Here is a 25,864-nt window from a genome sequence, read left to right as displayed (position 1 = left end):
ATGAGAATTTACACATTAATAAATCCAAAAACGCTATGTATACATATGCGCCTGAAAACAAATAGCATAGTGCGGGGAACTATTCAGATTGATGACATTGATAGTGCAGGGAACTATTCAGATTTATGACATTGATAGTGCGAGGAACTATTCAGATTGATGACATTGATAGTGCGGGGAACTATTCAGATTTATGACATTTATAGTGCAGGGAACTATTCAGATTTATGACATTGATAGTACGGGGAACTGTTCAGATTTATGACATTGATAGTGCGAGGAACTATTCAGATTTATGACATTGATAGTGCGGGGAACTATTCAGATTTATGACATTGATAGTGCGAGGAACTATTCAGATTGATGACATTGATGATACAGGGAGGGAATAGGAATCATCGATGTGTAAATTCTGGACATTTTACTCACAAACTTAACATAAAAGTACACAGCACTTTTATTCAGTTTGGGAGTAAAATGTCCAGAATTTACACACCAATCTATTCTTCAAAAAGAATGTTTAATCCTATAGTATCATGTGCCTATGATGTAAATTTAGTTCCATGAAAAAAATACCCAAATTTTCCATTTCCCGTTATTGTTGATGTGGTAGATACACTTGATATAACTAATAGTGTGATTTTCACAATGGGAATACATTAATATATATAGTTTTTTTTCAGTACATTAAAGTTTGAGTACATAATATAAGTATGAACTTCAACAACATTGCATTACACACAATGGTGAGGACTCTAGGATTGTTCACAAATTATTGATGGTTTAGGAGATATTTGATTGAGACTGAGCCCCTCTAGACCACTAAGTGTAAATGAAATCCAAGATAAGTAAAGCACAGCGGAATAACCTCCATCCTTTTACATAGACCTAGTCACATGTACAAGTGTTTAGTATGATATGTAGACCTAGTCACATGTACATTGTGTTTAGTATGAAATGTAGACCTAGTCACATGTACATTGTGTTTAGTATGATATGTAGACCTAGTCACATGTACATTGTGTTTAGTATGATATGTAGACCTAGTCACATGTACATTGTGTTTAGTATGATATGTAGACCTAGTCACATGTACATTGTGTTTAGTATGATATGTAGACCTAGTCACATGTACATTGTGTTTAGTATGATATATAGACCTAGTCACATGTACAAGTGTTTAGTATGAAATGTAGACCTAGTCACATGTACATTGTGTTTAGTATGAAATGTAGACCTAGTCACATGTACAAGTGTTAATATGATATGTAGACCTAGTCACATGTACATGTGTTTAGTATGATATATAGACCTAGTCACATGTACAAGTGTTTAGTATGAAATGTAGACCTAGTCACATGTACATTGTGTTTAGTATGATATGTAGACCTAGTCACATGTACAAGTGTTTAGTATGAAATGTAGACCTAGTCACATGTACATTGTGTTTAGTATGAAATGTAGACCTAGTCACATGTACATTGTGTTTAGTATGATATATAGACCTAGTCACATGTACATTGTGTTTAGTATGATATATAGACCTAGTCACATGTACAAGTGTTTAGGTCCTATGATATGGGCATGGTTCCAACAACAGGGCTTTAGGTTATTTTTAGATTGTTTGTTTTGGGGTTTTTTATTGTTAATTAAAATACTAGCCTATAAATACTAATTTTCTGCAGAACGAGGTACCACAAATGGCTACAAATGTATTGCATTTATTAGCTTTCAGGAATTGCCATTAACAGTTGTCCTATTGCCCAAGGCAAGTGAAAACCCAGTTCGGACAAGTGAAACTCATTACACACTTACCCGATGGGGCAAGTGATTATTTCAGAAGGAAATGTGATAATTTTAATAATTGTGTTAAGCTTGATTGATATCAAATATTAGAAAGTGAAGTCCAACTCCGTATATTTTTTTTTCTTTACCGAATCGTTAGATTATTTTTACTAGTGATGGCTCATTCTAATAAATCGTACCGTATCCTAGATCGGTAAGTCGTTCCGAATAACCAACTTTCTGATGTACAACTTATCTTAGAAAGTGGCAACTTCACAATCGTATAAGTATTTTAGTTAAGTAAATGCTCAGAAGACGATAAAAGAAAAGGTGATGTTGAAAATAAAAATAAATCTGCGAATTAAAAAGAAAATGTGAGATTCAGGCGGCATGACAATCCTGATTTTCGGGTTTCATTAACACTGACAGCAGTATGAGATCTGTAACATGTCCGAAATTCATGCAGTGCAACACCCACTATTGCCAGTACTTTGTATTTTCTTACCAGCAATACAATTTGCAGAATTGATAGCATGCATGGGTATTTTAATGAGTTATTGAATAAAAACTGATTTGTTACCGGTTACACTTTTGAAACTTGTTTAAAATTGTAATAAAACATCATTTGAATCAAACACATCTATCAAAACTTGGCCTCGTGTTACATTCCTAGTCCGTTATTTTGCAGTGAAAAGGTCCGTTTCCCTACATTGAGCTTTGTAATTTTCTTATCTATAACTTTCAATGACATTTTCCCATGAATGTATTAGACTAAGTCTTATGTTAGAGTCTAAAAAAATTTGGACAGCTATGGTTTCATTTGGACAAGTAAAAGTTTTGAGTTTATTTGCCAGAAGGGCAAGTGGGATAAAAAGTTAATGTCTATCTCTGGCTTTGGATCAGCAAGACCATGAAAAAACTGTGCATGGTAATGAGTATATTCTGCTTCAAAATCAACACATTTGTTGTAATACCATTTCTGGCACACGATGAAGACTATTTGTATATTACTGAATCCTAGGCAACATTACTTTATAACAATTGTCAATTCAAATAGTGACGAGCTGAAAGCTTAAGTGAGCTATTCTGATCACATCTTGTTCATCCATTTTGTCCATCTATTCGTAAACTAACATTTTCCACTTCGTCTTCATAACCACTAGGCCAATTTCCATCAAACTGAGTAAAAATCTTTCTCGAGTAAAGGGGATTCAAGTTTGTTCAAAGGAAGAGCCATACTCCCTTCAAAGGGGAGATAATCAAGAAAATGTAAAACTAGGGTGGGGTAATTTAAAAATCCACTGGGCCAGAAACTTGAAACTTACAAGAAAGCCTCTTGACATAATGTACATTCAAGTTTGTTTAAATCATAGTCCCCATTGGTAGGGTGGGGCCACAATAGGGGATGAAAGTATATAGGAAAAGTCTTCTCAACAAGAACAACAGGGCCATGGTTGATAATATTACTATGCAAGCATCCCCAGGTAGTGCAGATTCATGTTTGCTCAAATTGTAACTCCAGGGGTTAGGGTGGGGCCACAATTGGGGGTCCAAAGTTTAACATGGGAATACATAAGGAATTATTTTTTAAATTCTTTTTGCTCACTTGAGCTGGAAGCTCAAGTGAGCGTCTCTGATCACCTGTTGTCCATCGTCTGTCTGTAAACTTTTCACATTTTTTACTTCTTTTCCAGAACCACTGGCCAATTTCAACCAAACTTGGCAAAAAGCATCCTTTAGTGAAGGGCTTCAAGTTTTTTTTATAAACGAAGGACCATGCCTCCTTGAAAGGGGAGATCATCACAAAAATGCAAAAAGGGGGGTGGTCATTTAAAAATCTTTTTCTCAAGAACCACTGGGCCAGAAGAACTGAAATTTACATGAAAGCTTCCTGGTATAAAGTAGATTTAAGTTTGCTAAAACCATGACCTCCAGGGGTAGGTTGGGGCCCCCACAATAGGGGATCAAAGTTTTACATGCATATATACTGGTGACTCTCAATGGCTCGGACTTCGATCTCTCGAAGTGAAATCATGGTCCCGATTTTTTTTGTCTAGTATATAACAAAGCAAATTTACTATCAATCTCTTGAACATTCGATCTCTCAAAGTTCTCGATCTCTTGAAGTGAAGTTGGGTCCAGTAAAACACATTTCATTTTTTTTTCACTCTCGATCTCTCGAAATGATGGTAGTGTATACCCACTGTTACCCATGTGATGAATTCCTCTTGGACCTTACCTGGATTTGGTTGAATGCCAGAGGATAGTGTGGCTGTCATAAGTAGGTGTTTACATAGGTGAAACATCACCAGTGCTGCTTTGTGGAGGTGGAACACTTGAGTATATAATTGGCTAATTGGTCAATTTACACCTTACACTGGGGTCTTGTGATGATTCAAATTATCTACATAGTCCAACTATGAATAAAATCTATAATTTTTTTTTTTTTACTTGACAACAAGAGAGTAAGTTTTATACATTAATTTAGAGATATACAGACTGTTAAATTTCTTGAGTTTGTTCTTTGTGTAAAGTTACTCTAAAACATCGTTTTACTCATTCGTTAGAATTTTTGCTTTGTGTAAAGCAACATAACATTGTGCTCTGTTTAGTTTGTGATGGGAAAGCTTTATCGGAACTTGGTTTTGTATATCTGTTTTAGCATGGAAAGTTTTCGTTAGAATTTGAAATTCATTTAATATAATTCTGATGTTTCAGTAAACAGACAGAGGTTGTGTTGGACATGACAAGGTATATCACAAACCAAGTGTTAGAACAAAGAGGCATGATTGGTGCAAGTATTCCAAATCTTCATTCACTGTCTACCAAAAATGGAAAAAATAGTGATGCTGGTAGGTAACATTTAATCCTATTGTTTTCTGTGACACTTAAATAACCAGTATATTTTTTAAAGAAAGACGATTCATTGTCAAGATGAAGATGTATTTTTTTCACTAGCTAGCAACTCATTTCCAAGAATGTACGTGTATCTGTGTCAAGTATTTGCGATTTATAGAAGATATTTACAACACGTTTTCTTGTGTTTGATTAAGACTCTGGAATTGATGCTAGTCAAGACAATACGCCCGTGTTAGATGGTAGACAGAGCACTATAGACGACCACTTCCTGTACCAGGGCAGGGCTGACTCAGGAGACGACTCGGGCCGCAAAACAGAAAAGAAGAGGAAAGCAGACTCCAAGAGTCATGCCAGTCTCAGTCGTAAAGAAGTGGACACGTTGATAGATAAAGAGTCATTGAAGACAATGGATGGCTGTTTGAAAATACTCTCAGACCTCAATGTCCGTGAGGCCTTACAGGAATCTGAGTAAGATTTAAAGGTCAAATACACAGAAAATAGATTTACATGAATCTGAGCAAGATACACAGAAAATAGTTGTATAAAATGGTGTTAAAGGGAAAACATCATGTTGATGTAATTTTATATCCTAATGTAGAGATACCCCAGAGGTAGGCCACCATAGGGTTACATAGGCTCTACCTGCTGCCTAATCCTCTTATGTTCTGTGTGATGAAATATGTTTAAAATAGGGGATCAATCAAGTTTGTTCAATTCAGGGGCCTTAGGGATAGGGTGGGGCCACAATAGGGGATCAAAGTTTTATATGTGGGAATATACAGGGAATTAATTAAAACAAATTCTTTTCAAGATTAGCAGGGCCACTCTAAATCATATCAAAATGCAAACATTCTTAAGTTCTGTGGATTCAAGTTTTTATAGACTCCTATGACTAAAGTATGAGGGGGTATTGTTTCTGTCCTGTACGGCTGTCTGTCTGAAAAACCTTGCTTGTAACTTTTGAATGGTTAGAGATCGGGCTTTCTTATTTCAGATGTGCATTCCTTGTGATAAGACCTTTCTTTTGGTAACAAAATATTTGACCTTGTAACCTTGACCTTAGATTTCTACTTCCTTTTAAAAAAAGTTAACCTAGGCAATATATTCTGAACTGTTTAAGGTAGGACTTTCATATTTTGTATATAGATTCCTCTTGGCAAGATGTTACATTTCATACCATGATTTTTTACCTTGTGATCTTGTATCATGGTTATGGCATGGCTCTTTGGGTTAGTTTGGGGCCACAATATGGGGTTACAATTTTTCATGGTAATAAAGATCTTTAAAAAAAAATCTATTAAAAATCACAACCGTTGAACATCAGTGAGGGCCATTTGTTAGCAATGTAGCCTATGGGGCTCTTGTTTTAGTTCTTTTCTTCAGGATACGCTGCAATACCATTTTAAATGTAAATGTACATATTGACTCTAAAGTTATCTAATTGACATACTCTGAAGTCATTCATTGCAGGCATTGGCATGTTTTGAAGTACGTCATCTAATGCAGGCATTGGTAGACTTCAAAGTCGTCCAATGCCTGAATTGGATGACTTAACTCAGAGTCTGCCAATTTAATGCCTGTATTAGATGACTTTAAAGGCGACCAATGCCCGCATTGAGAGAAACTGTAGGAACAATACCTGTTTTCAGAGTCCGTTGGGTATACCATAGCTCCGGCATTTAGACATTAAAGACAAAAATTTCTAACATTGACAAACTGCATCAGCGTACACATGTAAATGTTTTTAACACTTCCTCATTGCAGATCCAAATATCGTAAATGCTAAAATATTTTTGTTAAAAATCTGTCAATTTGTATATAAAATTTTATCAGTTTACCAGAATGTCTATATTTTAGTAAAATTTAAATTGCTGAAAATTTTCATTATTATTTTGCACAGTGCGCCAGTTTTTTTGCAATCATAACAACAAGACATTTATAATATATGCCTTAAAAGTCATTATTTGAATGGGGAAACAAGATTAGACAAATTAAAGAGTAGTTCACTCAATTATATGCAATGATAATTTACCCTAATGGTAAAGTTAATGAAAATGGTGTCTGTAGTTCTAGTGATAGTGACAGTGAATCCGAGCCTGAAATGAAAGCAGCAGATTCCAAACCAAAGAAGAAAAAACGCAAGTCCAAGAAGCAACGAGATAAAGAACATCAAGAACGCAAGGGAGGGTCAGGGAGTTCAGACAAAAAACAGGAGGAGCGCTCTAAGTCACTTACGGTAGGTGTTTACATAAAGCACTAAGCTTCTCTGCTAGTCCTAACTGCCATACCTCAGAAGATGATTTGACCTATATGTATGTAATGATGCAGGTAATGAGATTGGTGGTGGAAATATTTCTTGAATAGGATATTTTGAAATATTATGAATGTATGTGGTGGTGATTATTCAAATTCCAATGTCAACATCATATCACTGCAACGCATTACATTGTATTAGAGTTCTCATTGGTTTTTATTAGATTGAAACCTGTCTAATCTGACATGGACCGGGAGATCAATTTTTTGTTGCAATACACAATGAAAATATGAAATTGAGAATGAAAACAAGGGTGGGAATGTCCCGTAAAATGGATTGCACTAGTGTTGGATTAAGCAGTTTTTTCTGTATTAGTATTATTCATTTTTTGGTTGGGTATGTTTCTAGTTTTTCTTCATGCTGATAAGAAAATATTTCAATATTTAGATTTTTTTTATGTTTTTGTAACTGATTGTAGCTGCTGTCTATTTTTTCTTAGCATTGTTTCCAATGTAGTAGAAATTTACATGGGGTAAGTGGGATGGTTGCCATTATATATATATTCACATCTTAACTGCCCCACTCTGTCTCAACACAGTCAATCATGGCCATAATAGTTCAAACAGTTGGGTATAAGGGTTGCACTGTTCTGCTGATACTACTAGATCATCATGGTGGATTCATACATCCAATCCACTGCATCTTATTTGCATATAATATAGCCTTATTTTGTCTTTTGTATTGCTTACTTCAGGCATTGCTGCTATCACATAAATGTATATATATAGTTTCTTAAGGAGAGATCCTACAAAGAAAGAGATTGTTCAACCCATTTAAACCCTGTGACGAATCAGGTAGCCCACTGACAACTAGCATCTTACACCAATATTGGACACAGACTTGCAATTATAAATTGATGCCATCACCTTTTGATAAGAAAAGTTTCTGAATGAGCACAGCAAGAATTTTCAAATACACATGATACTGAGAGTAATTGTCTATAATACTGTCACTGTTGTCATTCGCTTATGATTTTGTCTTTTACACATCTGCATTTATTTCCCACACAAGTTTGCAATTCTGTAGTCATTCCATATGATAAATGAGCTTTGCCATTGTTTATGATTAGTGCTGTCTTGTATAGTGAAATATATGGTATCAAATTTGTATGTGCAGTATTTACAAATCATGAAATCATATTTGCTAATGTTTGTTATTTTGGTATATTTGTGGTGACAGGTTTTAATGCATGCATTTTCAAATTTCATTTTGCTGTATCTTAATTTTCATAGAATATATATTATAATATTGATGAAGCAGTATGTGTCCCAATATTTAGCATATATACAGTATATGCACTATTTACTTGACCTCTCTAATCCTTATCTTTAGACATAATGATTTAATATGTTGTAACCCTATTGATTTCTAATTTGCATGTTGTTGACTGATTTGTCTACTTTAAACTATGACCTTGGTTCTGATTGGCTCTCTCTAACAGGCCTTGCCTTCTATTTCTTGTTCTGATGCTCAACATGATGCCCTTGGTAACCCTGGCAACCTTAACAAAAAGGTGAGTTTAAGAATTCCATTGACCTAGACTTACCTCTCTTTCCAAATTAACCAAAATATCTAGTTTAAAAAAGATCTCTTTTCTGCTCAGTCAAGAATATAGTATCCGGAAACGAGACTAAGTTTGACGATTCTTTAAAGTGTTGCTTTTGTAAGGCTCTTAACAGTATTACATGTACCGTGCCTAGCTTCCACTAACTTGCTATTGATATATCTTGTAGTGTCATTGTATGAAACTTAGTTTTTGAAGATTTTGCAGCTTAAACAAAACAGAAGAGGCACAATAGCCTCACGATCGAAAGTTCTCAAGCTTCCACCTCAAATATCTCCAACAAAACATATGCTGAAATTGTCTACCATCATCCAACAGTCAGACAATGAGGAGGCTAGTAGGGAAACATTGCAGTTGTCGAATATGCAGATAGAATTTAATGATGCAGCTGTGGGGAAAAAAGGAGGTGGATCAAATGTCAGCAGGACTGAGTCTAAAAGAATGCTGCTTTTGAAAATGCAAGAAGATTTTCCAGCATCTCAAAACAGTACAAGAAAACTTAAAAAGAACCTGGATGACTTTTTTACAAAAACAACAAATGAGTTATGCAGTTCTCAGAGACATTTAACTTCCTTAGATTTCAGTAGGAGTAGCGTTAGGAACAGATATTCTAAGTACACTGGGTTAATGGACACTGAATCCTTTTTACAGAGTCCATATCAAGACTATGAAAACATTGTTGGTCCTATCTGTATGTCTGACATGTCAAAGTCAGGAAATGAGACGACTCAGAACAGTGAATATTGTAGTACTGCTGTTCATACCAAGTCTTCAGTAGGAACTAAAAGGAAAAGCACAACATTCAGATTAAGAAGGTCCTTTGTGGGTGAAGTAGATACTATGAAGACCATGACAAATAGAAATACCAAACTCTCCCAGGGCAAGAAACAAACTAATCTACAAAGACAGGGATTAACTAGTGGACTGCCTTCCTCCTTGGTGAATAGAAATTCCACACGGGAGGGAAATGAACAAGTTTTAATGTCTTATGTGAACAATGAGGAAATAACTCTTAAGAAGCACCAAAGGAAGGGGAGATAATCTGTAATTCAGCTTTATACTGCTAAATCAAGTCTATAATCTGCTTGACATTTCATCACATTCAACTCTTTGAGGCATTCCATGCAGTAGTGCTGGTAGTATTATTTTCTGGAAAATAGACTCACATCATTAACATGTATCCATGCAGATGGTTGTCACTGAGGATAACATGATATCTGTTTTGTGGCCATTTTTTCAAGTTCACTTCATCAGGAATTGTTGATTGGCTTGCATGTTTCATTAAACTACAGAAACATACACCTGATCATTGAGACAAATTCAATACAAGGAAATGTTAATGGTAAATTGACTTGTTGGGGTTTTTAGATTGTTTATGCTGTAGATTTTTCTTTTCAAAAATGGACATTTATGCAGAATTGTTGAATAGCTGTTATTCACATGTTTTTGTATTACTAAGCATTTTCTTAAATTGTGTTGTGAAAAATGTGTAATAAAGAAAGTGCATAAGTGTCAAAGTAGTGGGAAGCATTTTAATTTTGGTAAATTTGTGTTATAGAATCTGATATGATTTCTTTCTCATTTTAGAGTTTGCTTCAATTGCTTGTAGGTCAGGGTTTAGTAATGACTTGACTGCTTAGTAGATTTTTGTGTGCAAATCATATCAGCATATCATATGTATATAAACTGGTTCTGCACCAAACAAACTAAAGCCTCATGCTTTGCTATATTACATGACCAGACAAAAATGGTTCCTACTTCATTGTATTTTTTCCACTGAAAATAAATCAATGCAGTTTCCTTATCAATTGATAACTTAGTCATTGTCATACCCATATATATGTGCTACTACAATTAAACCTGTCATTGTAACATGATGCCACATTGAACCAATGGTTTATTATTTAAATGGCTTAGCTCTTACAACATTTAGTGTTTATGTGTGCAATCATTAGATGTCACCCGACAATCACCAAGCACTGCACTACATGTGATGGATAACTAACCTGGTTTTGGTTTATTCTAACTTTTTAGGCTTTCCAAGGTTCGTTTGTCTTGCACAGATCCAAGGTTTGTCAGACAGTGTCATACTAGTAGCTTGTTGTGTCTGTCAGTATGCTTAAGTGAAATAATTTCAAAATGATAAAGACCCTGCTTTTCCTTACACACAATTGTGAATGTAAAATAACCCCTGCATTTCTTCATTAAAATGGCCAATTTTATCAGCATGTTACAAGTTTAGGCTCTAATTGACTAAAGCTATTGTGATTATTAAATCAATCACATGATAACAATGTAAACACTCATGAAATACTTGACAGCAAGATATATACTTCTATAATGTTTTCTTGAAAGTTAAATTTAATTAGATAATCAAAATCTGTTTTTCTGATATTAGTAGTATGGTTCTGTGTAATACAACTTCAATTTCACTGAATATGTTGAAAGTGTGGCAGTAGAATTTAATTTTGATTTATTTTGACCTGGAGTTCTAGAGAAGTATAGTATTTGGGTTTTATTTGTAGTGAATATTTGATTGATATTAGTAATTACAGAATGTATAATGATTGCTATATGTTAAAGTAGATATCTGATCACTAAGTGTAGATAAAATCAACATTTGAAAGAAAAAAATTAAAACTTGAAATATCCTTGTAATTGAACATTGTTAATTTGAATATTTATATGAATAGGTGCAATAGTGAAAGATAGATTTACATTAAACTTTGCCTTCATAATTTACAGACCACCTCAAACCTGGAAAAGTACAAAAAACAAACTCTGGACAGCAGGTTTGTCAGCAAATATGAAGGGAGGAGGAATGGTGGCATACCTTGCTTCTCAGAGGAGCGAAGTATAGAGCGGGCAGCAAAGGTAGGGGGCTATGGGATTATATGTAAAAGTATAGAGCGGGCAGTAAAAGTAGGGGGCCATGGGATTATATGTAAAAGTATAGAGCGGGCAGCAAAGGTAGGGGGATATGGGATTATATGTAAAAGTATAGAGTGGGCAGCAAAGGTAGGGGGCTATGGGATTATATGTAAAAGCAACATCAGTGGATTTAATCAGTGATGAACAAAAGGTTTCAATATCTACATTTATAACAATAATGCAGATCAGCATTGGTTGACATTGAAATAATTTGTCTGTGACTTGAGATGTGTAGAAATATTACAGAGAATGGCAGATATGAAGAAAAGAAATGATGAAGAAAAACAAAGAGATATGGCATTCTTTGTAAGTACAAATGTACTTAATTTTGTAATAGGAATTGAGTTTCAATGTAATGTTTAGATACTAGTTGAATTTGTTTCATAGACGATTTTAATCACCTTTAAATTTGACTTTCTCACAATGTAAGAGACTCGTGAACACATTTGGTGGGTTTTGCAGTAGACACGGAAATGTGATGACATTTAGGACAATTCTACATGTCACATGATTTGAGTGTGTGCATTGCATCACAGATTGCTGTATAGCAACTATCAAATTACACCAATTTGAACGTGAAATGGGCATTGTAACTGAGAAACATTTGACATTTTCACTTGCTCTGTAGTCCAATTACCAACAACTGCTGAAGTATCTGGACCAGGCAGGACAACCCCCCTCTATAGATACAAATTGTCAACTTTCCAGCAGAGTATGTAACTGTGCTGCTTAAACTCGGTGGTGACAATTCTACCCTGGTTAGGGCCCATTTGTGTTGGAAGTGATAGATGGACATGACTTAATCTAATTAAAATCTGACTTCTTAGATCTACGCCGTATACTCTGTGTAAGTAGATCTGACATAACCCGATTAGGGGTCATGTTCAGACGAACTTTATGTCAACCAATCAGCGCGTCGGCTTTCAAGTTGTCGGTGTTCACAATTCAAGGAAAATAGCTGCGATTGTTTGGTTTGAAAGAAAGCACATTGCAGCTAGATGCGACATCACAATGCACCGTTTACGTCGACTGGCGTTATATTCCTCGCATTATTTAAGTAAACCATCTTGAAAACTATTCAAATCATATCCAACCCTATTCATACATAAATTGGAATTCACAATTAATTTAATTTGGATGTATTTCATATCGTACGTTTTGTTGTTTGTATGAACGGAATAGATTAGGCATTATTGCGATAGTTTAAAATTCGTTATGTGAGAATATACAATTTACAGTGTCGAATAAATTTCGTGGGAGAAGAGATTACAGCAATTTGTTTACGAATTGCCAGGAACCACCTAAATAGCCATCATTGTCTGTATGGTGCAATCTGACTGGCTGATAGTTCTCATGAATATTCCAAGCGAAAGGTCATGCGGACATGACCCCCTATGGGGTTATATCAGATCCTATTGTAGCGATTGTGAGCATATTCTAGGTTGTGATTTTAATTAGATTGGGACATGACTTTGTCTTTGATTAAAGTTTGATATAGTTTTCAATTTTAAAACTGATGAAAACTTCATAGCTATAGTATTACAGTTAATTCTCGAATTATCGCCACTCAATTCATCGCCATTTTCGTAATAACGCTGCATTTTTTAAAGAAAGTTTTTCCTATTACTTAAAATTCTTGTTAAAACCCCAAATTTGCTATTGCCATTTGCCACGGAATTTTTATTACAAAAGTCCATTTCAAAGTGTTGAATTATCTCAATAAACCGCCATGGGTGCACGTGATCAGTCATGCGGGAAATTGGTCATTATCGATCCCCGGCGTACACCTGAACAGAAGGTACCCAGTATTAGATAAACAAGATAATTACTTTTAATATGAACAGTAGTCTTGTTGTTTTTACCTCTATTTTAGTTTAGCTATGGCTTTGCCAGATAGAGGTATTTATTACATACCACAGAAACCATCCGAAATGTACATAACAGGAAATCTCCAATTATTCTACTGTTTTATGGGAAAAGTTCATAAAAAGGAGGACAATGGGTGATATTTTGGCTGCAAAGGGTGAAATACCCGGTATGCTAAATACTGACACTGGACATTGTTTTTAAATAACTTGAAACATACTGTGTATATGTGTCTTGTATGTGTATTGTTTTGAAATGAAGTATTATTAATGATAAAACTATTTTCATCATGTTTGAAAATTTGGGGGGAAAATACGAAATATTTTTACATTAAGGTTGTACGTAAAGGAAAGGTAACTCTTACATATACAAGAAAAGTAACCCTTTCTCCTCAAGATGGCAGAAATTCAATTCATCGCGAAATTCATTATAATGCCATAAATTCAAAAGAACAAAGGTGGCGGTTTATCGAGAGTTGACTGTATATGATGCCGTTTATTATACATTAAAAAGATAATTTCAGCAAAACTATTTACTTGAGGAATTGTCACTGTATGGCTGGTGGAGGAGATATATACATGTGATTTGGATTATCAGTTGGAATTTACTAATTTGATGATCTGTATCTTATAACTCAAGTTTATAAGTCATAGAATAAGAGATTGAAATAATTTAATTACATAAGCAGAATAACTCAACATGATGTAATATGTATCGCATGATTAAGTCAGATTTAATTACATAAGCAGAATAACTCAACATGATGTAATATGTATCGCATAATTAAGTCAGATTTAATTACATAAGCAGAATAACTCAACATGATGTAATATGTATCGCATGATTAAGTCAGGTTTAATTACATAAGCAGAATAACTCAACATGATGTAATATGTATCGCATGATTAAGTCAGATTTTGCTGTATGGTTAAAATGTGTGATTGACTCTGTTTTTTGCAGGAATAATCTTTCAATTGAATGACAAAAAGATTTCACTCATGGTATAGATATAGGTCAATAAACAGATACTGTGATATTTGACTAGATTACACATACTCCCACTATGTACTAAACTGAAATAATTAAATGTTTGGAACTAAAAGCTAGAACAATGTAGTTTTGGTGTGTGACAGATATTTTGATATCTGCCCTGTTTTGTCATTTCCTGCTGCCTGCCATTGTGTAGTGTGATGATGAAGATCCGCTTTGTCCATGTAAGCGACCAATAATGTCAATGCAGATACATCGCTCATTAACACATGATGAATTGCAACGTCGTCTACAGGTGGCGCTTCGTGAGGGTACCCCTAACATAGCCCAGACTTTGGTGGGTTTAAATGTGCGGACCAGCTACACACACGCAGGTAGGTTACTGGTTGGTTCCCGTATCATGGTGGTCACCATGGAGATGCTGCAGATGCATATCAGATATTTGGAGTCTCCAGAGCTTTGGGTCTTACACCAACCAACTTTTATTTTTGTTTTGTAACAGCACATTGCACACTAGATTGCTGTCAGAAATACACACACCATGAGCAAACTCAGATAGGAAAACTATATGCATGTTTGGTTCAAATGAATGATGATATTGTTTGCTTTGGTGTGTCTGTTTGACAGTAGTCTACCTCTCCACTGGAGTGGGGTGTTTCTTTCGCCTTCCTTGACTGTTCCATATTCTCACTCTCTCCTCTAGTGCTCCGACACAGAAATGCCTGAAACCACTTTTGCACGTTTCCCACGGAGAATCATAACACTTCAACAGGACCGACCCATGTCTCCCCATTCTTTACGACGTCAGGTGCCCATCTCTCTTGTGGAAGGTGGCCCGACCATTGCAGAAACTCTGGCCCGAATCCGGCCACGTGATCATTTTATGTCTCAGTGTGAGATATCTCTCAAATTAGCATTTGACGTTCACAGTGTGAAGTGGACTTGTTATGGCTAGATGTTGTTATGTTAAAATTAATTGTCAGATTTGTCCAGCTAGTTCGTTTGGTGAAAGGCTTTGAAAATGCTAATAATACTGCATGGCTTTAGAAGAAATGAAGTAGAGCAAGGAAATTGGTAATTTAGTCAGTTTTAATTACAAAATATTTATCAGAAACAAATTAGAATATATAAAATTTGTAAAGGGAGAAATTGTACGAATTGAAAAATCTCAAAATTTTGTTTAAATCTTGCTCATCATATCTGTGTGTCTGTGTTCCCTTGGTGTATAACCCCCGGTCCTACTTAACCTTGTGTTGCTTTCTGTCAGGGATGAGAGACTGGATCTGTAACACTACTTTTGATCTTCCCTTTACCTCTAACAGTTAAGTTTCACTTTCTATTCTGCATTCTAAATCACGAGGGGATTAAAGTGTCTCTATCTTTATGCCTCTCAAGTATGTCTATTAAAGATGCTTTTGATACAATGATTGCACTTTGTTCTAAATCTTCTGAATCATCTATGAAATTCATTACTTTGTGCAGTATTAATTTTGTTATGAAAATGTTCATTCATATCAGTGTAAAGGTCCGTATGAACTTGAAGAAAGATTTGAATGTTTGCTTATACTTATACTTCTCTTATTATTGTAGCTGAATCATTTCGAGACATGACCCCAAATTGCCTGCCGGCCACTATGCCCTCAGTCCGAGACATAAGGTGTGTACTGTACGCAGTATCCAAAATTGCCTTCTTAAAATCGCTCTTCTTTTTTCCTTCTTCCTTTTCTGGCTAAATGTGAGTTTCTTCCTGTTGTGTCCTCATAACATAATTTATTGCAGAGCCAAATTAATAACAACAAACATTACATAAATATTTAGCATTCAGTATACATGTATATATGATCAAATGGTTTCTTCAGTAACACCAAGCAAGTTTATACTTGACCATTTTTTCCATGATATGATGTATGCTTTTATTGTTTATATGTATACTGGTATGAACTAATACTTGACCTCTCCTTGCTTGATCTTGTCTTCATTAAACAGGATACAAAGTCTTCTGCTCTAAAACCCTTTGTTCAAGAGTAATAAGAACAAGCATCCGAGTCCTGATTAAACTGCTGTAGCAGCCTCTGTTGCTTACTACAACAATTAAGACAAACACTTGAGAGACCTGGAGTCATTCACAGAACTGATATTGATGTCCTATGTAGTGGCCTTCCTGGAGAAGACTTTGACTTCTGTTATTTGTATATAGACGTGAAGTAGTCTTATATTTTTTAAACATACATGCTTGACTTGTTGTTACTAACTTGTTGATGTTTCTCTAGTTCTGAGGAAGCGAGTGATAGTGATGTCCCTTCCTCCACTACCATTACGCTCGCCGCCCGCTCTAACCCTTATAATCAACACATAGAAGCCAGTGGCAATCTCCATCTCGCTGGCATTGCCGCGCAAAAACGACATATGAGGTAAATGGGCAAGGAACGCAGCACAAGAAACACAGCTAAAATTTCCAGTGGTAACACTACATGCTGGCTTACTATGAGAATTTCACAGTGTACAAACAATCGGAAAAAATTAATCCTCTAGATATTTCTTTAAATAATTTTATTTATAGCTAATTTCTGTATTATGGCATATGAAGTTCAGTGATGTTTGATCACCACTTGCACAAATGTTTTCTCTTCTAATGATCACCTTTTTAAGATATAAACTAATCACTAATCCCTCAGTTTTATCTGTCATTTAATGATTTGATGTTGAATTCTTTCGGTTTCAGCACCACTTGGATCGGTGTGTTGTTTCCCATTGTTTTAAATTTCCTGTGTCTACACTTAGTCTTAATTAACCACACTGTAGAAATGAAAGTTGACAGAGCTCTATATCAAAACAAAACATTGGCACCGATTGTATACAGAATCAATAACTTAATTATTGGATAAACTTTCGTAATGATATCTGTTATGTTTTTTAAAAAAACCCACCAAGGCAATAGACATAGCGTGTAGTTCTGGCACTGTTACATGTCCACAGCACCTCATCTCTCAGAATGGAGACTTGTATTGTGATTACTTCGTATATATTTGTATTCTTCAATCATATTAGAATTATAACCAGTAGGAAAGTAGGAGTGATGATGTAGGTCTGTCAATGTTTTGATTTTATATGGTACAGGAGTGGTCCCGTACTGAAGACGTTCACTCGCCATATTCCCTCCAGCTCATCCACGCCCTCCCCCTTCTTGCCCCACAGCATGACGCCCATCTCCTCTGAAATAGATGCAGCTAAGATTGAGAAGCGTTCCCGTATCAGCCGTACCCCAGGTCCACTGGTAAGGCTCCATACAGTCATGACCCATCTGTTGGCCAGTGCTAGTTACTCAGAGTTCGTTTAATGTTTGCTCAGAAAGTGTTTTTATTTATTGAGAGTAAAATCTTGGATGTTATGGTTATACTAAATTGTATTCGAGTTCTTCAGACCCATTCCTATACATTTTAGGTCACCTGAGTCATTCATGTGACCTATTGCTATTGGTACACATCCATTTGGCAGGAAGCATCTTTGGGACAAAGGGGACATAAATTCTAAATTTCAGGGGCCTTGGGAATGGGGCAAAAATTTACCAGTTTTCAGAAATCTTCTTTTCTACAATTGCACATTTGTATAAAGAAAAACTAAATGCATAGTCTTGTAAAGCAGGAATTCGAAGGCCTCTACCAAAATTGTAAATTTCATGATTCTTGGGGTAGAGGTTTCAACTCCAAGACATGACCAAACTGGGCAGATAATGTATTTAAATGAAATCCTCTTTAATGCTACAGATACTAAATTGGAACTTTATCATCTGAAAGACTTTTCTTTATTTTGCTGATACTGCAGCTGTATATAAAAACTAAAGGCATAATTGGGAAAAGCAGAAAGGGATGCACCAAAATTGTGAATTTTATAACCCCAGGGTACTGTGTCTAAGGCAAGTCAAAAATAGTCATATAGTGTGAATATAACATATTATATTATGTAAGGTCTTTCATTAGTATGGACACTTTTGGGATCATTTGTATTTTTTAATTACATACTGCTGCTGAATATTAGAATATAGCTTAGGTGTGCAAAACAGGAAAATTATTATAGATTTCATAGCCAATGGGGCTAGAGATACTTTTAACTAATACTCAGGTGACCTATAAGGCCTGTGGGCCTCTTGTTTTCAATGATATAATTTACCAATATGGAAAAAGTCTATTCCTGAGGAAGAACAAGTTACTGTGGAAGCCAGAACATTAGGGCAAGGGAACTCGGGTGTCTATAAGTCATAGAATAGTACATGGCCAGGAAATGTCATGAATGTATCCAAAAGAATATGTACAGTGTATTTATAGTCACAGACACCTATGTAGCTAATGGCAGCCTAATTACTATACTCTTCTATAGTAATTATGCCCCCAAGCTATAAATGTGCCTGTGTACATGCTCTGGGGTAATTACCTTGTGGTAGATGTTGTACGACTACAATAATATATCAATAATATGTGGTCATGCTTTAAAAGATATTATTTGGGAAGAAATAAAAATTATAATTCTCTTAATTTTAAACTTCTTTGTTCGATTTAAAAAAAAAAGTTTTTGCAAAATGTCTGAAGAACTAGTCTGTAAATTGGTGTAGTTTAGTATGTTTTTGAGTATGTGATTCTTAGAATGAAAGTAGTTGTAAAGCCTATATTTAATTGTGAATTTTTCTAGACTATTTACGGTGAAGAAACAATTCCTAAGGTATTGGTGGAAGGTTTCCTGACCCTTTAACTAATTCCCAATGCCCACTTTGGTGTGCAATACATTTGTATTTCCCAAAATTTGATTGCTTTCTTAACATTTTTTCTGTGCCGTGAAATTGTTTCCATTTCCATTTGACAGAATTTCATGATTTAATAAACTGTTGTGTGTGCTTTAAACTTTGATTTGTCGGAAATGATGATTTTTCAAATATATATATTTATTTTCCAAAAAGCTTAAGGTCATGTGCGATGTTTCTGCCCTATTTTTAGCCGAGTTGCAACAAAGTTGAACTCGGCTATTGGTTTGGTGATGCGGGTGGGCGGGCGGTTGGGCATCAACAATTGGTTTCCGGATGATAACTCGAAAAGTTTACAATCTAATCAAATGAAACTTTGATATATTGTTGGGTACCAGGTAAGGAAGACCCCTATTGATTTTGGAGAAAAATGGTCGAAGGTCAAGGTCACAGTGACCAAAAATAGAATGAAAATTTCAGAAAAAATTGGTTTTCGGATGATAACTCAGAAAGTTTAAATCCAAATCAAATGAAACTTTGAAATATTGTTGGGTACCAGGTAAGGAAGACCCCTATTGATTTTGGAGAAAATAGGTCAAAGGTCAAGGTCACAGTGACTGAAAATAGATTTAAAATTCCAAAAAAAATTGGTTTCCAGAGGATAACTCAATTATTTTTAATGTGAATCAAATGAAACTTGGATATATTGTTGGATACCAGCAAAGCAAGGCCCCTATTGATTTTGAAGGAAAAAGGTCAAGGTCACAGTGACAAAAAATAGATTGAAAACTTCAGACAAATATGGTTTCTGGACAGTAACTCGAAAAGTTTAAAACTGAAATTAGTTCTTCACAATTATAGATATGCCACATCATTCCTGACTTTAGAATGTATCCCATGCAACTCAGCTCATGCACCCCTGGTTCATGCACCCCTGGGTGCATATATTGATTTTTTCATCTTAACAATAGGTTTACATTTTATATTGTAGTAATATTACTATACTTCATGTATAGGTGTGATTAGATCACCTAACTAGGGTCCTAGTTTCAATCTCTGATTCATCCGGGGGGAACATCTCCCTTTTTCCCCTACAAGATCCTAGTAATGTCCATTTATATAACTTACTGTATATCCTCACTCTAAAACAGGGCAGGTATTCTACCCAAAATTTGTTTTTGTTATTTGGTTGAATCGTAATGGAATGTAAGTGAATTGTACCTGAAATATCACAATCGGGTATCTATTGTGATACGTTATGTATGTCCTTAATGCTTAAAAAGCTCTTTATTCATAGGTATTCTAAAAGCATCATACAATTGGTATTTGATTAGGTTTTTTTTCCTACTTTAAGTGTACAGTAACAAAAACTATGTTTCTAACATTATTAGAGTGGAGTTACCCAGGAAGCGATAAACAGAGTTTGGGGTACGAACTTGCACGGCAGTCCTCGCATGGGTACTACGGATCTAACAAAAATCTCGCCTTCAGTGCTACATCGAGAGTATCTCAATGTCGTGCTAGAACGCCTGAAAAAGCGATCACCAACACCAGTTTGAGTGCAAAGGTGTAGAACTTTCTTGCGGTGTTGGTTGTTCGTCATTCCTGGTTTTTCTTCTTTGATAGATAGAAGTAGATTATCAACACATTAAAATATCTTTCTGAGTTTGCGCTTCCACAAGGAGATAACTAGAACTTATAGTGATACCAGATAATGCTGATCGTGTTCATTAATACACTAAAGAATTTCACTAGATATTAATGATTAGTGTTTGATATATTATTTTGACTTTAGTACCTGTAGTATCAACCTCATTAGGACAGCTTTAGTTAGGCCACTTAAATTTAATTAGTAGATTGATATTCATGGTCACCAAAAGATGTGGGGCGGATGATGGGGAGAATTTTAATTTCTTAGACAAGATGTTGACCACAAAAGTGATTTTGTCCACAGAGGAAGGAGGCTATTAATGCCTTATTTCAAAAGATTCTGAAAAAGTGACCAGTAATAAATCTCATAAATACCAATGAAAATACAAAATTGAGAAGGGCAAATCTAAAGTTCTGTAAGCGTCAGGGGTGGGATCATGTGCCTAGAAGGAGTAAGCATCCCTGTTGACAGTCACACCCACCATGAGCCCTGTATCTCGATCAGGAAACAGAGTAGTCAGTATGTTAATAGCGACCTATCATGTCATGCTATGCCTTTTCCCCATAAATGGACTCCAGGTGATGCCTTCATTTCAAACACAAAAAGGTATTGTGTTTCTGTTTTTCACAGATGTCCTGTTTGTATAACAAATGATGGCTGCTTTCTGGACTACATTAATGGGAAAAAAATGCTGTAAACTATGTATTTCAAATTAAGCAAAAAGTTCACAGATATGATTTGAAATTAATTGAATGTATTTGAATTCCATGCTTAAAATTAGGAGGGTGGCATTATTCATTTGCTGCATTCGTGAGGATTTCCGTTGCATTAACTTTTGGATTTTAAATGTTTGATATTTATATTAAACACAATGTAAGGTTTTAGGCATGAAGTAGCATCGCCAAACTCTGTACATTCTGTTGACATAGTTTTTTATTTGGGGTCATGAATATCATTTTCATTTCTTTTTCAAGCCTGATTTATGTGATTTTGACACGCTTTGTCTGGACGTCCGGCTGGAGTGGTCTGCTGTCACTTTTTCTACTTACAAAATTATAAGAACCTATAAAAGTAGAAGTTTGCCTTTTCATCACTAAAACTGGTGACAAACCACCCCTTCCTCTCATTCACACCCGTCAGCATTGGAGAAATAATGAAAACCGTTTTGTTTTTCTTCAGTTTTACCAGAGACATAAAACAAATTTGGGGCTTGTCGATTTTTATGGGGTGGGCAGTGATTATAATTATCGATTAATTTTAAGTGGCCTTATGTATGCTGTCATCTGTATGTTGTCAAAGGCTTCAGATATATCTATATATATGTAGAAAAGCATGGATATCTTTTTTATGTCCCCTATAATGTGAGATTCGGAGGCGTATAGTTTTTGGTCTGTTTGTCTGCAAAAACTTTCATCTAGCCATAGTTTTTTTAATAGAGGGTGATAGGGCTTTCATATTTCACATGTGTATTCCTTTTGACAAGACCTTTTTTGGATACCAGAATTACTTTGCTGCCATTTTCAAAAACGTATCTTGTTTTTGTATTGATACATATTTAAATAAGTACATGTATATATAATCCACTTGAAATCGTTAAAACTGTTGTCAGGACAAAGGCATTGAAAGTATGTATGTACCTAGAACAGCAGTACACTAGTGGAAGATAGCTGTACATAATACTTGTAGATTACTGTCATAAAAATATATTTAATGATGGAGAAAACAATGTTAAAAATGAACCCAATTGAAAAATATGTGCCTGTTACATCTTTGAAATATCTGTAAAATTCAAAATGATCATGACATTATTATTTTTATTTCACACAGAGTCAATGATATATACATATATATAATGAAAATTATGGTCCGAGTTCAAACTAATAATAGTTTGGGGTTTTCAGGTACGGGGGTTCAAAGCCAGAGTCGATTCCTGACCCTTCTGCTGACTAGACAACGGAAGAAGCCCAGCCATACTCCCACCCACACTGTTCTGTGATGTCTGCTAGAAAGCTGTCACGACAGTGGAATGGAACTAGTCATTGACAATTACGTCACTAGTCATGTGACTAGAATACTGGGATTTTGCCTCCTGATCATTGCCGTTACATTGAGAAAATCTTGCCATTCGTGTGCGAGACAGGTTCCCGGAGTCAAACTTCCTCATATCATTACCATCTTGTATTCTAACAGATTTAGTAGGTTTCTTTTACTTGGTGACTTTTGCTAAATTCATTTATTCTCTGTACAGCTAGACAGTCAAAGAAAAAGATGTAGATGAGGACTAAATAATTTTTCGATGAATATAAAGCTGTCTAACCAGTTGTCTTTCAGGCATTTTTTTTATTTAAATAACACATTAAACACTTATGGAAGGAAGTGACTTAATGCATGTGGGATATTTGTCTGTCACTACAGCAATCTTCTCCAAAATCAGTCAGTGGAAAGTTCTGTATACAAATATAGACCGGTTTCCCTAAACCAGTCACAAACTTTCTGCATATGATGATATTTTTATAAGACTTTTTTTTTTTAATTTATCGGGGGGAAAAAAATCATGTATGCATTAATCATAGTTTGTGCATTCCTACTTGTAGACATAATATGTCAATGCATATGTATATCATACAAATTTATTTATATTTTGTTATAGATAAAAAAGAAAGAAAACCCTGACTATTAGTACATGTGATATATATATATATATATATATATATATATATATATATATAAGCTTATTTTTGTTTAGTTTATTTAATACAATATGAAATACAGAAACCTTGTTTTTTGTTTTGTTGTGTGTGCAATAACTGAGACACCCCACCTAAGAAATTACACCAACTCTACTCTACTTGATAAAATTTAGAAAATAGTACATTAAATCAGGAATATTATCGAAGGCCGTAAATGGTGTTCTGCTGTGAAGGAATCTCGAGATCGGTGCTTTATGTTTGAATTTGTGTACTTCGTTCTCACCGTACCGCGACTTTCTTGTATCTTGATTATACATTCAGCTAAAACGTAATGATCATCACTCTTTGAAAATAATAGGAATGTTCCAGATTCATTCAATGTATTTCTTGTAAATCGTGTATTAGACACATAAACACAATAGTGTGTACCAATTATCCTTCTGTGATTTGTTAACCAGAAGATAGTTTACATGGGGAATGTGTTTTGGTTCCAGCTGACAAAGCTTGTAACAACATTGTCTTTGTAAGGCTCATTATTACAACTGTAGTTTAAGGAGGTATGCTACACCAGAGAAATTTGATGTAGATGAAAAGTGGAGGATACGTACAACAATATTTTGAAGTTGAAAATTTTCAAGTTTACTTTATTTAGTCAAAAAATACAGTTTTAGTAGTAGGTAATCTGAAAAAAATTTAAAACCCCTGCTGGACTCGAACCTGCTACCTACAGTTCAGCAGTCGGTATTCAAACCCACTGAGCTACTCGGCTAGGTATTTAAATGGAAAAGGAAAAGACAAATATTGCTGATATCGATTTTTTTCATCCATGTTTTAAAGGAAGTCAGCCATTATGACGATGTAGAGTACCACCTTAAACAAACTTTGATTCCACAATTGGTAATCCTACTTCTACTCCAACTGCCCATTCAAAAGATGAAAATTTTCAAACTTTTATGCAGATTTCATAACCCAGTCAATGGGTTACCGTGTCTATACTGGATTCCTAAACTTCACAAAAACCCTTACAAAGAGATACATTGCTGGATCCAGTAAATCCCCTATAACTTCACAAAGATATATTTTAAAACAACAATGCAGGACCTCGCCATGGGCATAAAAATAACACCCGGGTCGAAGCAGTGTTGCTAGATTTCTCGAAAGCATTCAACAATTCCACATGAGAGGTTGCTCACCAATCTAGACCATTACGGTGTATGACGATGCCTGCTCAATTGAATCCTGAGTTTCTTGTCTGTGCAACAAGTGTTGGTAGGGGACCATTCTCATCAACCGCACCTGTTACATCAGTGCCTCAATGAACGGTCCTCGGCCCACTAGTATTTGAGCTCCAATGCCAGATTATTTGCGTACGACTGCCTCCTGTACAGGAACATCACTACAGAGGCTGACGCCAGACGACTCCAAATGGACCTAGAAAACATCCAGCAATGAGAAGCAGACTTCAACCCAGATTTCCTATCACCACCAAACGGAAACAACGTATCATCCCATACTACATACATGGGAAGGCTTTCTAGGTAGCAGGGGACAGTTTCGCACTATAGGCCCGGTAGCAGGGGACAGTTTCGCACTATAGGCAGGGCCGTAAATTAACCTTCAATTTGGAGGAGGCAGGAAATTAGGCGGGGGCCTGGGCGGCCCCCAGACGCTGAGCACATTTTGTGCACACTGAACACGTTTCGTGCAAAATCCTTGATTCTAGGGCCTTCTAAGATGTTACTTGACTAACTCATTCTAAAAGAAAGATTTGGAATGCTTTTTAAGGGAGGTATCATGTTCTTAGTTATTGGAAACAACATAAATTCTAATGAACTTTAAATTTTAATTTTTTTTGGCTCAAAAGTTGGAGGAGGCAGCTGCCTCCTCCGCCTCCATGTAATTTACGGCCCTGATAGGCCCGGTCAATGGAAATACCCCATATTTGAAGTGATATTACATGTGTAAAAATGTATACAATAATTTTAGGATGCATGTCAAATGTAGCTGAGTGCTTAGTAAAAATGTTGATATACAACATGTAGGTGTCACCATGATTCCTAGCAACAGGGGATGCTTACTCCTCCTAGGCACCTGATCCCACCTCTGGTGTGTCCAGGGGTCCGTGTTTGCCCAACTATCTATTTTGTATTGCTTGTGGGAGTTATGAGATTGATCACTGTTCGTTATCTTCACCTTGCATATAGATGGGTGCAAATACGAAACTAAGACACGTGGTCAGTTGCTGAAGAAATTCCGGTGAAAACATGCAGGGTCTAGCAAAAGGTATGTAGCTGTGAGGGAAGGTGGATGGCCCCATATGAGAGGTAGATTTTTGAGAAGGGCAGATAGGGTTCTTGATTGTGCACAGTGTCTAAATCCCCATGTTTGGTACTGTGATGGTGTGGGGGTGGTGCGGATTAGCCCAAATGAGGGAAAATCAAAGCAAAAAAAGGGAACCTGCTCAGAGCATGTTTTGTGCACC

General features: G+C 35.5%; 1 protein-coding gene across 26 annotated transcripts in view; it reads left to right on the top strand.

The window, feature by feature from the left end:
* LOC125648400 (cytosolic carboxypeptidase 2-like) overlaps positions 1-23,467 on the top strand; it is a 145,030-nt gene extending 121,563 nt beyond the window's left edge. The window contains exons 15-30 of one of the 26 annotated variants that reach the window (XM_048875469.2): positions 4,504-4,637; positions 4,839-5,112; positions 6,712-6,880; positions 7,398-7,430; positions 8,400-8,471; positions 10,557-10,592; positions 11,268-11,396; positions 11,700-11,759; positions 12,082-12,165; positions 15,013-15,202; positions 15,577-15,630; positions 15,900-15,966; positions 16,580-16,720; positions 17,427-17,583; positions 20,433-20,469; positions 22,594-23,467. In XM_048875469.2, coding sequence (XP_048731426.2) covers positions 4,504-4,637; positions 4,839-5,112; positions 6,712-6,880; positions 7,398-7,430; positions 8,400-8,471; positions 10,557-10,592; positions 11,268-11,396; positions 11,700-11,759; positions 12,082-12,165; positions 15,013-15,202; positions 15,577-15,630; positions 15,900-15,966; positions 16,580-16,720; positions 17,427-17,583; positions 20,433-20,469; positions 22,594-22,688 — 1,732 coding nt within the window. In that variant the 3' untranslated portion in view covers positions 22,689-23,467. Of the gene's footprint in view, positions 1-4,503; positions 4,638-4,838; positions 5,113-6,711; positions 6,881-7,397; positions 7,431-8,399; positions 8,472-8,729; positions 10,091-10,556; positions 10,593-11,267; positions 11,397-11,699; positions 11,760-12,081; positions 12,166-14,505; positions 14,684-15,012; positions 15,203-15,576; positions 15,631-15,899; positions 15,967-16,579; positions 16,721-17,426; positions 17,584-18,131; positions 18,223-18,992; positions 19,023-20,432 lie in introns of those variants that run through there. The other 25 variants (XM_056139614.1, XM_048875473.2, XM_048875477.2 and 22 more) reach the window with 25 other exon arrangements.
* Positions 23,468-25,864: the final 2,397 nt, after the last annotated feature.

The sequence above is a fragment of the Ostrea edulis genome, chromosome 6, assembly GCF_947568905.1.
Source record: "Ostrea edulis chromosome 6, xbOstEdul1.1, whole genome shotgun sequence".
NCBI lineage: Eukaryota > Metazoa > Mollusca > Bivalvia > Ostreida > Ostreidae > Ostrea > Ostrea edulis.
Note: the sequence above shows the minus strand (reverse complement) of the source record. Positions and strands in the feature narration are given on the sequence as shown.